This window comes from Pseudophryne corroboree, chromosome 8, assembly GCF_028390025.1.
Source record: "Pseudophryne corroboree isolate aPseCor3 chromosome 8, aPseCor3.hap2, whole genome shotgun sequence".
Lineage (NCBI taxonomy): Eukaryota > Metazoa > Chordata > Amphibia > Anura > Myobatrachidae > Pseudophryne > Pseudophryne corroboree.
The window spans coordinates 345808351-345823332 of NC_086451.1; the positions used below are offsets into that span (position 1 = coordinate 345808351).

Consider the following 14982-nt stretch of genomic DNA (forward strand, 5'->3'; position numbering starts at 1 on the left):
GAACAATGCATATGTTCTGATTTTACAATTCCAAACCATCTAAATCACCTTTCACAATTTCAATCCAACTTCCTAGAACCATCTTATTCACTTTCACATTCTAAACAACTTCAGTATCTCAATAACCAGAGCATATTCATCACAAGACCAGATCACAATGTAACCACACATCTCAGCCTGCCATTGCTACCAGCACATGTTCAAACGTAACTGCATGGTGGTATTTATGATTAACAAGATATATTATAACTAACCAGCACAATCTATTTTAAATCACCATAGGCAAACAAATACCACAAATACTATGCTACAGATTGTCTACTGTTCCAATTCATCACAGACTTCACAGAGTGTCAACACAAACACCCAACAATCACACAACCAAGTTACAATATCCTATTTAATCCAGCACCATTGACCTTAAAGCAATCTATCTAGATTTCCTTATCTAGCCATGTGAATTCAATACTTAGCCTTTAGTTTGTAGGTCAGTCCTGGGGATGTAGCCTCCATGCTGCTGGGTGCCAGGTAGCTGTGTGAGTGAGTGAGTGAGCCCTGTGATCTCCAGTGGGTATATCATACCCTCATTCCAGCTCTGGGGGTGTGTCAACAACAAGATGTGTGTGTGTGTCCCTCACAGCATGTGAGCCAGCTGCATCAATGGCCTTGGTTATGCAAAACAATGGGTGATGACCAACACATTCCTGTCTTGTGGGAAGCTATTGTTTGGCGAATACTATCTCACTGTCTACTCTCAGTTGAGACAATGACATCTCAGCAATCATTCTTCTGGAGACAAATCCTAACCCATTGGTAAACACAGGTGTTGGCCCTCCTCATTGAGTCTCAAAGCTCAATGTAATTAAAGGCTATTGTACTCCGTCTGCGGGAAAGATACTGATTTGGAATACAATTAATCTTCAATTACTATTCCTGTGCTTACCTATGCATAACACCATGTGAAGCCCTCACAACATGCAAACTATTGTTTGGGGGATCTCTAAGGTCAAAGAGCCATTTGAGACCCACTGATACCTGTTGGACTCAGGGGGATATTAACTTATAAAATACATTATATGGTTGAATTATGTAACGATTGAGTCGCACGCTGGGCACACAGAAACTCTACCGTAAATGCGCATACAGTGCGCCTGCGGGTGCACGTAACAGCGGGTATGCGCACGCACGGGAGAGCGCTCGCATGCGCAGCGCGGACATGTATGAGGTGCAAATATGGCAGTGTGCATAGTGATATTTTTCTGACTTTGACAGTCTGCAGTTACCTCTCTGTAAGTTTCATTCAATCCATTGCTTTATTTTTACTTCAGTTACATAGTCAGTGAGGTTGAAAAGAGGCAAAATGCCCATAGGGTTCAACCTGTATTCTGTTTTTCACTCATGCATTCACATCATCAGGTGCAGTTTATTTTCATTATTTTATTTCTAGTATCCACCATTCCTCCTGTGGTAACAGACTAAGGGGTATATGCAATTAGCGGCGAATCGCAGCAATTTTTTGGCCGTTTTTTAATTCGACACAATTCGACCGTCGAATTCCGGCAAGTGGGTGCCGAAATTCAACATATTCAATAAAAAACGGATTCGACAGTCCCGCTGTTGAAAAACGGCCGATTTGACGGATTTTGATCCGATTTTTTAAAAAAACGGGAAAAAATGGTAAAAAACCCGAAAAAAATTGCGTGGGGTCCCCCCTCCAAAGCATAACCAGCCTCGGGCTCTTCGAGCCGGTCCTGGTTCTAAAAATCCGGGGGGAAAACTGACAGGGGATCCCCCGTATTTTTAAAACCAGCACCGGGCTCTGCGCCTGGTGCAAAAAATACGGAGGACAAAAAGAGTAGGGGTCCCCCGTATTTTTTACACCAGCATCGGGCTCCACTAGCTGGACAGATAATGCCACAGCCGGGGGTCACTTTTATACAGCGCCCTGCGGCCGTGGCATTAAATATCCAACTAGTCACCCCTGGCCGGGGTACCCTGGGGGAGTGGGGACCCCTTCAATCAAGGGGTCCCCCCCCAGCCACCCAAGGGCCAGGGGTGAAGCCCGAGGCTGTCCCCCCCCATCCAAGGGCTGTAGTACTACTGGAAAAAACAATATTCTTACACTTTTCTCAAGGCTATCAGCCCCCCATCCGCAGCCCTTGGATGGGGGGGGGACAGCCTCGGGCTTCACCCCTGGCCCTTGGGTGGCTGGGGGGGGACCCCTTGATTGAAGGGGTCCCCACTCCCCCAGGGTACCCCGGCCAGGGGTGACTAGTTGGATATTTAATGCCACGGCCGCAGGGCGCTGTATAAAAGTGACCCCCGGCTGTGGCATTATCTGTCCAGCTAGTGGAGCCCGATGCTGGTGTAAAAAATACGGGGGACCCCTACTCTTTTTGTCCTCCGTATTTTTTGCACCAGGCGCAGAGCCCGGTGCTGGTTTTAAAAATACCAGATTTTTAGAACCAGGACCGGCTCGAAGAGCCCGAGGCTGGTTATGCTTAGGAGGGGGGACCCCACGCCATTTTTTTTTCGGGTTTTTACCATTCCATTTAAAAAAAATAAAAAATATATATATATTTTAAAAAATATATAAATAATACTTGTGCCTCCAAAATAGACAAACCAAGTACCTAATCCCTTCTAATATAAATAGATATGCTATTACAAATAAAAAAAACACCAAAAAAAACATGTTTTAAATTTTTATTATTAGATTCCGCCACCAAAGTGTGGCGGATTGAAAATGACGAATTTACTGTCTAAAAGCACTGTTGTCGAATTTCCAAACTTCAATTGAATATACTTTTGGCGAATTGCCGCATTTGTACCATTGCAGAAATGTCGAATTTGACAAATGTCGAATTTCAAAAAGTCGAATTTTGAAAGTACATTTTTTTGACGGAAAGTACTGAATTGCATTGTTGAATTTTTTTTTTTTTGGCGAAAAAGTCCAGTTTTTTGACAATTTCTGGAATTCGACCGCAATTGCATATACCTTTAAACAGTAAAAGTTACATAAAGCTATGTGAAAGAGTAATCATGGCATATGATCTAAAGATGGCTGATATTCTTTAACACTTTTTTCTATTATACTCAGGTATTGTTAATGATGTGTTGTCTATTGATGCCTCATGGAAATTGACATAGTACTTAAGCGGGGGAGTTTATTTTCAGTGGAGTAGTGACATTGTCTATGAAGTGTTCTTGCTTGGCAGCACTAAGTAGATCAATCTTAACATCTTTGTGATTTGTCAATTCTTTACTTCAGGTTCAATCCTCACACAATGAAAAATGGCCTAAAGGTTCAAACCAGCAACCAGGACGGAAAGACTAGGAGTACTGAGCCTGTAATTAACCAGATCATTGATAAATTAAATCACGTCAATCAGGTAAGTGAAAGAAATGCAGCTTTTTAACTGATATATTAAACTGTCAACACAATGTGAAATTCTAAATTCAAATTTATTTGTTTGTTTATTAATATGTTTATTATTATGTTAATATTTTACTATGTTAATTATTATTATTTCTATTAGGTTTATTTGTTTATTATGTTTATGATTTTATTATTATGTTAAAAATATTTTTTTCTATTATTATGTTTATTTGTTTATTATTATGATTATTGATGCGATTGTTAAATGACTCCATTTAGAAGAAGCATCTTCATTGTTTGTTATGGTTGGGGCTGATATGCCGGCGGTCTGGATCCCGGGGGTCAGCATACTGATCCCAGCTGCCAGAATGCCAGCAGGGGGCGATCGCAATAGAGCCCCTTGCGGGCTCGCTACACAGCGAGCACGGTGGTGAGCTGGGCTCTCCACAGGTTCTATTCCCACTCTATGGGTGTCGTGAACACCTATGAGTGGGAATATACCGTTAGCTGGCATTCCGTGTGGCGGCATTGTCAGCGGTCGTGATTCCGGCGTCGGTATCCTGTCCACCGGTATTCTGACCGCCGGCATATCAACTGCATCCCATTTGCTATTCATTATACAGTTGTATAACAGATTTACGTATCCTAACTCTGACTCTCAATTTTTTTTATTATTCTTTTTTTTATTTATCTTTTATTTTAACTATGCATCTTTTATTGTGTGGGAGAAATGCTTTCTGTTCCCTTGATTAAGTAGAGTTGAAATGTAGATGAGACTAGCGGTCCACTCCCACAGTTATGAATTGTATCTCCCTTCCCGGTTTTATTGGGGAGGGAGGATATACTTTAAGTATGATCTAGCCATATTACATAGCTCTGTTTATGATGCTGCCAATGGAAATATGCTCTGGAGAAGATGACATGACTTTCTGTTTTGTACTACTTTGTACAAAGCTCTAACAGGAATGAGGACGTTATTCATCTGTTAAAGCCAAGTCTATCTGTCAGCATGACTGTAAGAATCACTTGGACAGTTTGTAAATCAATCTACTGTATGTTATTTATGGGAGGTTTCTGCAGCAATATGATTTTATTTAGGTTTATTTAGGTTTATGTAGGTTTGCCGAACACTGCCACTGTTGTCGGCGATACACCTACTTCCTGACGTGTATTTCACCAGCAGGGGCTTCCCTCTGCCTATCTAAGTACCACAGATCACAGGGGCTGGCCTGGCGTAGCAGAATATTAAACCATAGCCAGTCAGTATATATGACCTACAATATGTTTTGTTGGGGTACATTTTTTAATTGCTGTAATAAGTGGCATCAATAAAAAACAAACAAACCAACCTTATTTCTGGAGAAAATGTATATTAATGCGGCTTAAGTTAAAATGCATAAAGAATCTAAAGATCACTGTTGTTTTTGTCACCTATTTATCATGAACTAGCTGATGTACCTGGTGTTGCCTGGGTTTAAATTTTCAAGCACTTAAGTTATCAATGAGTTGGATTTAACTGTCAACATTTTAAAAAGTAATTAGCCGCTTAGCAGCTCTTCCAACACACCCATGAGGTGGCTGCCTAATGTCGTTTTTTTTTTTAACTTGGGGTGTTTCCAGTAGCCCTAATCCCCAGCTCTCAAAGTGCATCCTCAGCCGAGGATGCGGCAAGCAGCACATCTCCAGGAAGGTAGCCGGAGCAGGTGGCAGAGCTGTGCATCTCCAGAGATTTAGCAGAGGTTGAGGCAGGCGGCAGGATCTGCTTCCATTGGCACATTATGATACGTTTCACCCCATTTAGGGCAGACAAATTGAATGTCATCAACAATGCTTTGGTCCGTGGCAGCAATTAGCTCTTTAGATGGTTCACTACTGGACAAAGTAATTTGATGTTTTTGATCTATATCCTTGGGGTCCTTGTGCGGTTTTACTGGGGATGCGGCTTTTCCAGTTTCTATCTCCTCCCAGTTAAATGAAGAGAAGAAGCGGTGTTCTCGTACATTGCCATTTACCCCGAGCCGGTGGGACTGGTTTTTGCACAGGAGTTTGGATATAAAGTCCTTTGTTGCACGATCAGTTAGCCTCTGATATGTTGGGTTTTGCATAAGGATCTTTGTAATTCTTATCTCTACACGATTCTCTCCTGCAAAAGGGTATTTTCGTAGGGCGAGGAATGTAGCATAACACCAAATGCGAACCAGTCTGCAGCTGCACTGTATGACTGGCAAATTATAATTTCCGGAGCCATATAGGCAGGTGTCCCACCAAGTACTGTGGCATTGGTTTTTCCATATGCATTCTGTAGGGAAAGACCAAAGTCTGTGATCTTTACATGTCCGTCTGTGGTCAGCAAAACTTTCTCCAATTTTAGGTCTCTGTGTATTATTCCTCTGGAATGCATGGACTATATATATATATATATATATAGTTGCTAAATTCTTATAAATAAGAATGAAGGGCGGCACTCCAATAGTTGCGTAGAAAAGTGTAAACTTTAGTGAGTCATCTCATATCATTGTCAACGTTTCAAGACCCGTAGGCCTTTTCATCAGGACATTTACAAGCTGTATATATATATATACGGTTCCGGTATGAAAGATAGATAGTGTCTAGTTAGACAGTCAATAGATAGACACCATATGTTAGATGGACATTAGGTCGACAGGGTCAAAAGGTCGACAGGGTCAAGAGGTCGACATGGAAAAGGTCAACAAGTCAAAAGGTCGACAGGTCAAAAGGTCGACAGGGTCAAAAGGTCGACATGAAAATGGTCGACATGAAAAAGGTAGACACCATGTTTTTTGCATTTTTGTGGTTTGTGTGGATAGTTTTGTCATCTGGGACCCCCAATTGTAGAAAGGCATACCCTCGCGGGGGCTCGCTTTGCTCGCCACGCGAGGGCACGGTGGCTCGCTGCGCTCGCCACAAGGTTTATAACCAACTCTATGCCGACATGGATAGAGAAAGTATGAAATAATCCAAAAAAACATGTTACATTTAAAAAAAACATTTGTCTATCTTTTTGGTCGAAAATTTTCATGTCGACCTTTTGACCTGTCAACCTTTTCCATGTCGACCTTTTGACCCTGTCGACCTAATGTCTGTCTAATATATGGTGTCTATCTATTGACTGTCTAACTAGACACTGTCTATCTATCAAACGGATAGGATATATGTACACACATTTATTTATATTCATATCATTTTTTGGGACTTGAGGAACAGCACACTGCATGCACCGAGTATCAAGCGTCTGGTTTTGCGTTATTGCTCCTCTCTCTGAGGTCACATCGATATCATACATACCTTGGTTTCTTTCTAAGTCACTAAGCTATACAAGTGAATAAAAATGCGATCCAAATTCATACAGTAGGTTTTGCATGATGCCGAAACGAACAAACAGACAAACAAAAATTCCTAAAAATTTATTTCATTTCCATAGTTCATAAACAGTCCCTAGAAGTATATTTTGAAAAATAAAAATTGCTATGTACAGTCACAACCCTAAAGGCCCATACACACTAGAAGATATGAGCGATAACAACGGTTTCTAACAATCTGATCATTCTAGTGTGTACACAGCAAACGATCAATGATGCGCGCACCCGTGGCCGTTGGAAGCAGATTGTCAGTCATGAATGCATGCAGCAGTCCCCTCAATCCCAGCAGAGCAGATCGTTTATCATTCAGATCGTTTGTAACAAAGATCAATGGGGTCAATTATATTCAGCGACAGTTGAATAGCGCCGGGAATTAGCTCCCGACGCTATTCAATTCGGCTCCAGTTAAGTCGGCGATGGCCCGTTCTCGCCGACTAAACAGGTTGAATTGTCGGGAGAACGTTCATTCTCCAACTTAACTCCCCGGTGTGAGGCTGATTCCCGACAGAATCAGCCTCGCGCCGGCCGCGCGGCAGCACTTTTGTCGGGTTTCTTCTCTCATCCCCCGGGGATGAGAGAAGAATTCCCGACAATTGAGGGTCACTCGTCGCTGTATTGAGTAGCGCCGGGAGCAGACTCCCGGCGCTATTCAACTGTCAGTGAATTGAATCGACCCCAATGTGTATACTCGTTTTATCAGGCAGTTCAAGGGAAATTGATCATCTTCCACATTGTTCATCTTCCACATTGGTCATGTCGTCTAGTGTGTATGGGCCTTTACTGTTTTATTATGCGTATATAGATGTGGGGGATGCTGCATAGAAGTGGGGACTTACTGTCATTAGGTCGACGGTTATTAGGTCGACATGCACTAGGTCGACATGGTCATTAGGTCAACATGAACAAGGTCAACATGAACAAGGTCGACATGAGTTTTTCACATTTTTTTCTATTTTTTAAACTTTTTCATACTTTACGATCCACGTGGACTACAATTGGGAGCGGTAACATGTGCCGAGCACCGCGGTAGCGGAGCAAGGCACCTTGCCTGAAGCATGGCGAGCGAACATGGTGCACTAATTGGGATTCCCCGTCACTTTATGAAGAGAACTACACCAAAAAAAGTAAAAAAACTCATGTTGACCTTTTTCCATGTCGACCTTGTTCATGTTGACCTAATGACCATGTCGACCTAGTCACCCTATCGACCTAGTGCATGTCGACCAATAGTGGTCGACCTAATGACTGTCGACCTAAATCTTGTCGACCTAATGACCCATACTCGGAGTGGGAGAGAGTTTACGGTTAATTTCATGGGGCAGTTTTAAAAAACTTTTGCTGTTTGTCTATGCAATGTCATATTATTGGTCAGTGGTCATTATTGATGATGTATTAACCACTTGGCCTATCTAGTCTGCCCTAAACACATGTACACACACGCGCTAGGGTTCATTTTTGTCAGGAGCCAATTAACCTACCAGTATATTTTTCGGTTGATGGAGGAAACCAGAGTTTCAGGAGGAAAACAACACAAGCATGGAGAGAATATACAAACTCCACACAGTGAGGTCCATCATGGGAATTGAATCCATGACATCAGTGCTGTGAGGCAGTAATGCTAACCATTACACCATCCGTACTGCCTTTACACCATGTGTACTGTAGAGATGAGCGCCTGAAATTTTTCGGGTTTTGTGTTTTGGTTTTGGGTTCGGTTCCGCGGCCGTGTTTTGGGTTCGAACGCGTTTTGGCAAAACCTCACCGAATTATTTTTGTCGGATTCGGGTGTGTTTTGGATTCGGGTGTTTTTTTCCAAAAACACTAAAAAACAGCTTAAATCATAGAATTTGGGGGTCATTTTGATCCCAAAGTATTATTAACCTCAAAAACCATAATTTACACTCATTTTCAGTCTATTCTGAATACCTCACACCTCACAATATTATTTTTAGTCCTAAAATTTGCACCGAGGTCGCTGTGTGAGTAAGATAAGCGACCCTAGTGGCCGACACAAACACCGGGCCCATCTAGGAGTGGCACTGCAGTGTCACGCAGGATGTCCCTTCCAAAAAACCCTCCCCAAACAGCACATGACGCAAAGAAAAAAAGAGGCGCAATGAGGTAGCTGTGTGAGTAAGATTAGCGACCCTAGTGGCCGACACAAACACCGGGCCCATCTAGGAGTGGCATTTTTGTTCTCCATATTTTAATAGGCACAACTAAAAGGCACCTCAGGTAAACAATGGAGATGGATGGATTGGATACTAGTATACAATTATGGACGGGCTGCCGAGTGCCGACACAGAGGTAGCCACAGCCGTGAACTACCGCACTGTACTGTGTCTGCTGCTAATATATAGACTGGTTGATAAAGAGATAGTATACTCGTAACTAGTATGTATGTATAAAGAAAGAAAAAAAAACCACGGTTAGGTGGTATATACAATTATGGACGGGCTGCCGAGTGCCGACACAGAGGTAGCCACAGCCGTGAACTACCGCACTGTACTGTGTCTGCTGCTAATATATAGACTGGTTGATAAAGAGATAGTATACTCGTAACTAGTATGTATGTATAAAGAAAGAAAAAAAAACCACGGTTAGGTCACTGGTATATACAATTATGGACGGGCTGCCGAGTGCCGACACAGAGGTAGCCACAGCCGTGAACTACCGCACTGTACACTGGTTGATAAAGAGATAGTAGTATACTCGTAACAACTAGTATGACTGACTATGACGGTATAAAGAATGAAAAAAAAACCACGGTTAGGTGGTATATATTATAATACAATTATGGATGGACGGACTGCCTGCCGAGTGCCGACACAGAGGTAGCCACAGCCGTGAACTACCGCACTGTACACTGGTTGATAAAGAGATAGTAGTATACTCGTAACAACTAGTATGACTGACTATGACGGTATAAAGAATGAAAAAAAAACCACGGTTAGGTGGTATATATTATAATACAATTATGGATGGACGGACTGCCTGCCGACTGCCGACACAGAGGTAGCCACAGCCGTGAACTACCGCACTGTACACTGGTTGATAAAGAGATAGTAGTATACTCGTAACAACTAGTATGACACTATGACGGTATAAAGAATGAAAAAAAAACCACGGTTAGGTGGTATATATTATAATACAATTATGGATGGACGGACTGCCTGCCGACTGCCGACACAGAGGTAGCCACAGCCGTGAACTACCGCACTGTACACTGGTTGATAAAGAGATAGTAGTATACTCGTAACAACTAGTATGACACTATGACGGTATAAAGAATGAAAAAAAAACCACGGTTAGGTGGTATATATTATAATAATACAATTATGGATGGACGGACTGCCTGCCGACTGCCGACACAGAGGTAGCCACAGCCGTGAACTACCGCACTGTACACTGGTTGATAAAGAGATAGTAGTATACTCGTAACAACTAGTATGACTATGACGACGGTATAAAGAAAGAAAAAAAAATACCACGGTTAGGTGGTATATAATTATACAATTATGGATGGACGGACTGCCTGCCGAGTGCCGACTGCCGACACAGAGGTAGCCACAGCCGTGAACTACCGCACTGTACTGTGTCTGCTGCTAATATAGACTGGTTGATAAAGAGATAGTATACAACAATATACTACTATACTGGTGGTCAGGCACTGGTCACCACTAGTCACACTGGCAGTGGCACTCCTGCAGCAAAAGTGTGCACTGTTTAATTTTAAATTAATATAATATTATGTACTCCTGGCTCCTGCTATAACAACCTGCAGTGCTCCCCAGTCTCCCCCACAATTATTATAAGCTTTTATACATTGATGTGCAGCACACTGGGCTGAGCTGAGTGCACACAGACTGAGTCACACTGTGTGACTGCTGTGTATCGTTTTTTTCAGGCAGAGAACGGATATAGCAGAGAACGGATATATTAAATAAAAGTTAACTTAACAACAACTGCACTGGTCACTGTGGTAAACTCTGTCTGCACAATCTCTCTCTCTCTCTCTCTCTCTTCTAATCTATTCTAATGGAGAGGACGCCAGCCACGTCCTCTCCCTATCAATCTCAATGCACGTGTGAAAATGGCGGCGACGCGCGGCTCCTTATATAGAATCCGAGTCTCGCGAGAATCCGACAGCGTCATGATGACGTTCGGGCGCGCTCGGGTTAACCGAGCAAGGCGGGAAGATCCGAGTCGCTGGGACCCGTGAAAAAAAAAGTGAAGTTCGTGCGGGTTCGGATTCAAAGAAACCGAACCCGCTCATCTCTAGTGTACTGCCCACTGTTATATGTGTGTTCGGCAAGGACATTTTGCCCCTGGGGTTTTGCTCCTTTACCTGCCCTGGATCTGCAGACAGCTCGTGAAATACAAATGAGTTAATTGGAAACAGGAGCCATTTGTGAATGATTTCTATCTAACACAAAACTAGGCTTTTTCATTTCCCTTTCGCTGAGATAGTGATCAGTAAAGTCATTTTTTGTTCTGTTACAAGAGCTCCATCTGTGTTATGCAGATTTTCAGATAGTAACTATATGCTGACCAGATACTCTGCAGACTGGGAGAATAGCAACCTATTCAGTTTCTGTTCTCAGGGATTTAACATTGGTCTGTCACCGAGAGGCGTGGCAGCATGTGCCCAGGTCAACAGATGCGTTCAATTAATTACAGGACAAAAATAATAAGTACAGTATAAGTATAAAAACAGAAACCTAAAGGGGCCTATTATTAAAGGTAACGTGTGGAAAATCCTCAGCAATCAACCTTTTTCTGAGTATAAATAGGGTATTTCTGATATTTGCTGTGGTCCCTCTAATTTATGTCGCTGGAGCAGTCCTCATAGGTTCTTAAATGAACTGTAATATGGCTTGGTCCCAATAACTAATGCCATCTTTAGATGCCATTATACATTGTAGCCTATGAGCTACAATCTGCATAATGACTGCGCATATGCACTAATAGTGGCGGGTTTGAACCCAGAAGTAAAGTTATTGCATAAGGCAGTGGTCCCCAAACTTTTTTGAATCACGGCACACTATAGAATCAGAATTTTTTTTTTTCACAGCATCCCTAGGCCAAAAGTTTCTTATTGAGAAATATAGAAAGAAATATTAAATTAAGTAAATTATGTTTAGGTTCAATTGTGTGATGAGGGACAAGATTTGTTTCTGTTTGTCCACATATTTTTTGATTGACAGCCACCAGCACTGGTTTTGGCCTATTACATTGACCATAAATAATTTGAATTGTTCCTGGACCACCAATCCGAGGCACCTCTGCAAGTGACCTGAGGCACCCCAGGGCACCTGGACACACAGTTTGAGAACCACTGGCATAAGGGTTCACTTTTCTTTTAACACAAATTTGAACCCCTGTCCCTGTTTGCATTTTCAATACATTCGTTAGAATTACTTTCTTATTGCTACGATATGCGGCAATAAGAATTGTAATTATTGGGGCCAAATACCGAATGAATATGAATATGCCTCCCAAAAACTAAAATTTAACTAAAAAACTAAAAATTAGCCGAGTACTGCCAATGGTTAAAAGTAAAAGTAAAGTAACACATACTTGACAATTGTTCCTGAATGTCCTGGATAACCCCGAATTTTGGTGAATGTACCCTCTGCCTGTGTGGGTGGGGGTAGCGATCACACTGATCGCACACCCCTCTCCTGAATTTGCTTCTGGCTTAGGGGCTCACTGTGCCTCCCTGTCCAGCGTGAAATTACTATCATTATTATTATTATCCTTTATTTATATGGCGCAATGGTTCCGCAGTGCCCAATTACATAAACAAATAATCAAAACAGGAAAACAGTGACTTACAGTTGAAGACAATATAGGACAAATACAGGGTAAATAAACATAGCTACATCAGCAGATGACCCTGAAATAAGTAAAACAAAAGGATTTTTTCCACGCACTCTGCGGGCTGTTAGTAACAAGAACTGTATACTATATAATAATAGAAAATTTAGAGCTTGTCGTTACATATATTTTGCAAACTATCCACACCCTGGACTTATACTTAGTATTTGGGACCTCCAACAATAGAGCTGCCGTGAAGTGGCCTGCAGGCTTATCATATTTTTTGCAAAATATATAACGAAGAGCTCTAAATTTTCTGTTATTATATAGTATACAGTTCTTGTTATTAACAGCCCGCAGAGTACGTGGGGAAAATCCTTTTGTTTTTCTTGTCTAGAAGTAACCCCCTCCCGCAGCACCTGAGGAATGTTACCAGTTTGATTAGAGCAGTTTGACATTATATATTGCGACACTGAAATAAGTAAGTATCAGGGTGGCAGAAAACCGTGGGATTTGGTGCAGTTGAAGATTATTAAAGTAAGAAAAGGATAAGCACATGAGGGAAGAGGGCCCTACTCATGAGAGCTTATATTCTAAAGGGAAGGGGTAGACAGACAGAGGTGAAACAGATGGGGTAGACAGAGAGTGTGGAAGAGAGGGTTAAGGATGAGATTTGGGTGCGTTTGGTGAAGAAGTGGGTCTTGAGAGCCATTTGAAGTTTTGTAGTGAGTCTGAGGGGGAGAGGTAGAGAATTCCAGAGTAAGGGAGCAGCACGTGAACAATCTTGGAGGTAGGAGTGGGAGAAAGTAATCAGTAGGCAGGAGAGTCGGCGTGTATTAGCAGAGTGAAGAGGACAGGTGGGAGTGTAAAGGGAGATAAGGTCAGAGATTGTAGGCATGTTTTGAAAAGCTTCAATTAGATTCTGAAAGGGAAGGGAAGCCAGTAAAGGGCTTGAAGGAGATGGGAGTTGGATGAGGTGAGGAAGATGAGGCGGGCTGCAGCATTTAGGATAGATAGGCGTGGAGAGAGGCATTTGTCAGGGATGCCAGTCAGGAGGAGATTATAGTAGTCTAGTATGGAGATGACCAGTGAGTGGATAAAGGTCTTAGTAGCATCCTGGGTCAGAAAGGGTCTGATCCTGGAAATATTTTTAGATGAAAACGGCAGGTTTGTGAGAGGTGCTGAATATGTGGTTTGAATGAGAGGGAGGAGTCAAGGATTACGCCAAGACAGTGCATTTGGGGGCTAGAGGATATACAGTATTTGTGCCAACAATAGATAATGAAATTGTGGGAGGTGAGGTTGTGCGGGATGGTGGGAAGATGATCAGCTCAGTCTTAGACATGTTAAGTTTAAGAAAGCGCTAGGACGTCCAAGAATAGATAGCAGAGAGATAGCTGGAGATATGATTGAGGAGAACATGGGAGAAGTCCGGGGAGGAAAGGTAGATTCGAGTATCACCAGCATAGAGATGATATTGGAAGTCAAAAGACCTAATGAACTCACCTAAAGAGGACGTATAGAGAGAGAAAAGGAGATAGCCAAGAACAGAACCTCTCATGGCTCCCCCCCCCCCCCCCACTTCCACTAACTGTAGGTGAGTGGCGACCAGATCCAGTGAGCTCCTATTCACATGGGATGGTGAGAAGGTCCACTGGGAGAGAGCAAGTGAAGATGTGAGGTTAAGAAGTTTAGAGGCAGGGGATTTTGTGGGGATATCAATAGGGATGTTGAAATCGCATAGGATAATGGAGGGAATGTCAGAAGAGAGGAAGCCAGGAAGCAAAGTTGTCAAATTTGGAGGCAGTGCCAGGGGGGCTACTCTAAGATGGACGGGTTGGAAGAGGCGTATAGCATGGACCTCAGATATAGAGAATGTAAGTGACACTTCTGTGGGTATGAGTTGGTAGGAGTAGCTAGAGTAGAGGTTACCAAATGCGGTCCTCAAGGCACCCCAACAGTCCAGGATTTAGGTATATCCATGGCTCAGCACAGATGGTTAAATCAAATTGACTGATGTGCTAATTAAGTTACCTGTGGCCAAGCATGGATACATTTAAAACCTGGACCATTGGGGTGCCTTGAGAACTGCGTTTGGGAACCTCTGAGGTAGAGGGTAAAAAGACCACAATAGCACCACCATGGCAACCCCCAGGTCAAGAGGGAGGTGTGAATGTGAGGCCCTAAGCAGAGAGAGCAGCAGGAGAAGTAGTTTCAGAGGGAGTAATCCAGGTTTCAGTAATGGCTAGTACAGGCATTCCCAACCACGGTCCTCAAGGCACACTAACAGTGCAGGTTTTAGTGATATCCAGGCTTCAGTACAGGTGACTTAATTAGTAGCTCAGTTATTTAGATTTAACCATCTGTGCTGTAGCCTGGATATCACTAAAACCTGCACTGTTG

At 42.6% G+C, this 14982-nt stretch overlaps 1 protein-coding gene across 4 annotated transcripts in view; it reads left to right on the forward strand.

The window, feature by feature from the left end:
* GPC3 (glypican 3) overlaps window positions 1-14982 on the forward strand; it is a 1559491-nt gene that overhangs the window by 860884 nt on the left and 683625 nt on the right. For all 4 annotated transcript variants that reach the window (XM_063937475.1, XM_063937478.1, XM_063937476.1 and 1 more), the window contains exon 6: window positions 3272-3392. In XM_063937475.1, the coding sequence (XP_063793545.1) occupies window positions 3272-3392 (121 nt within the window). The remainder of the gene's footprint in view (window positions 1-3271; window positions 3393-14982) is intronic.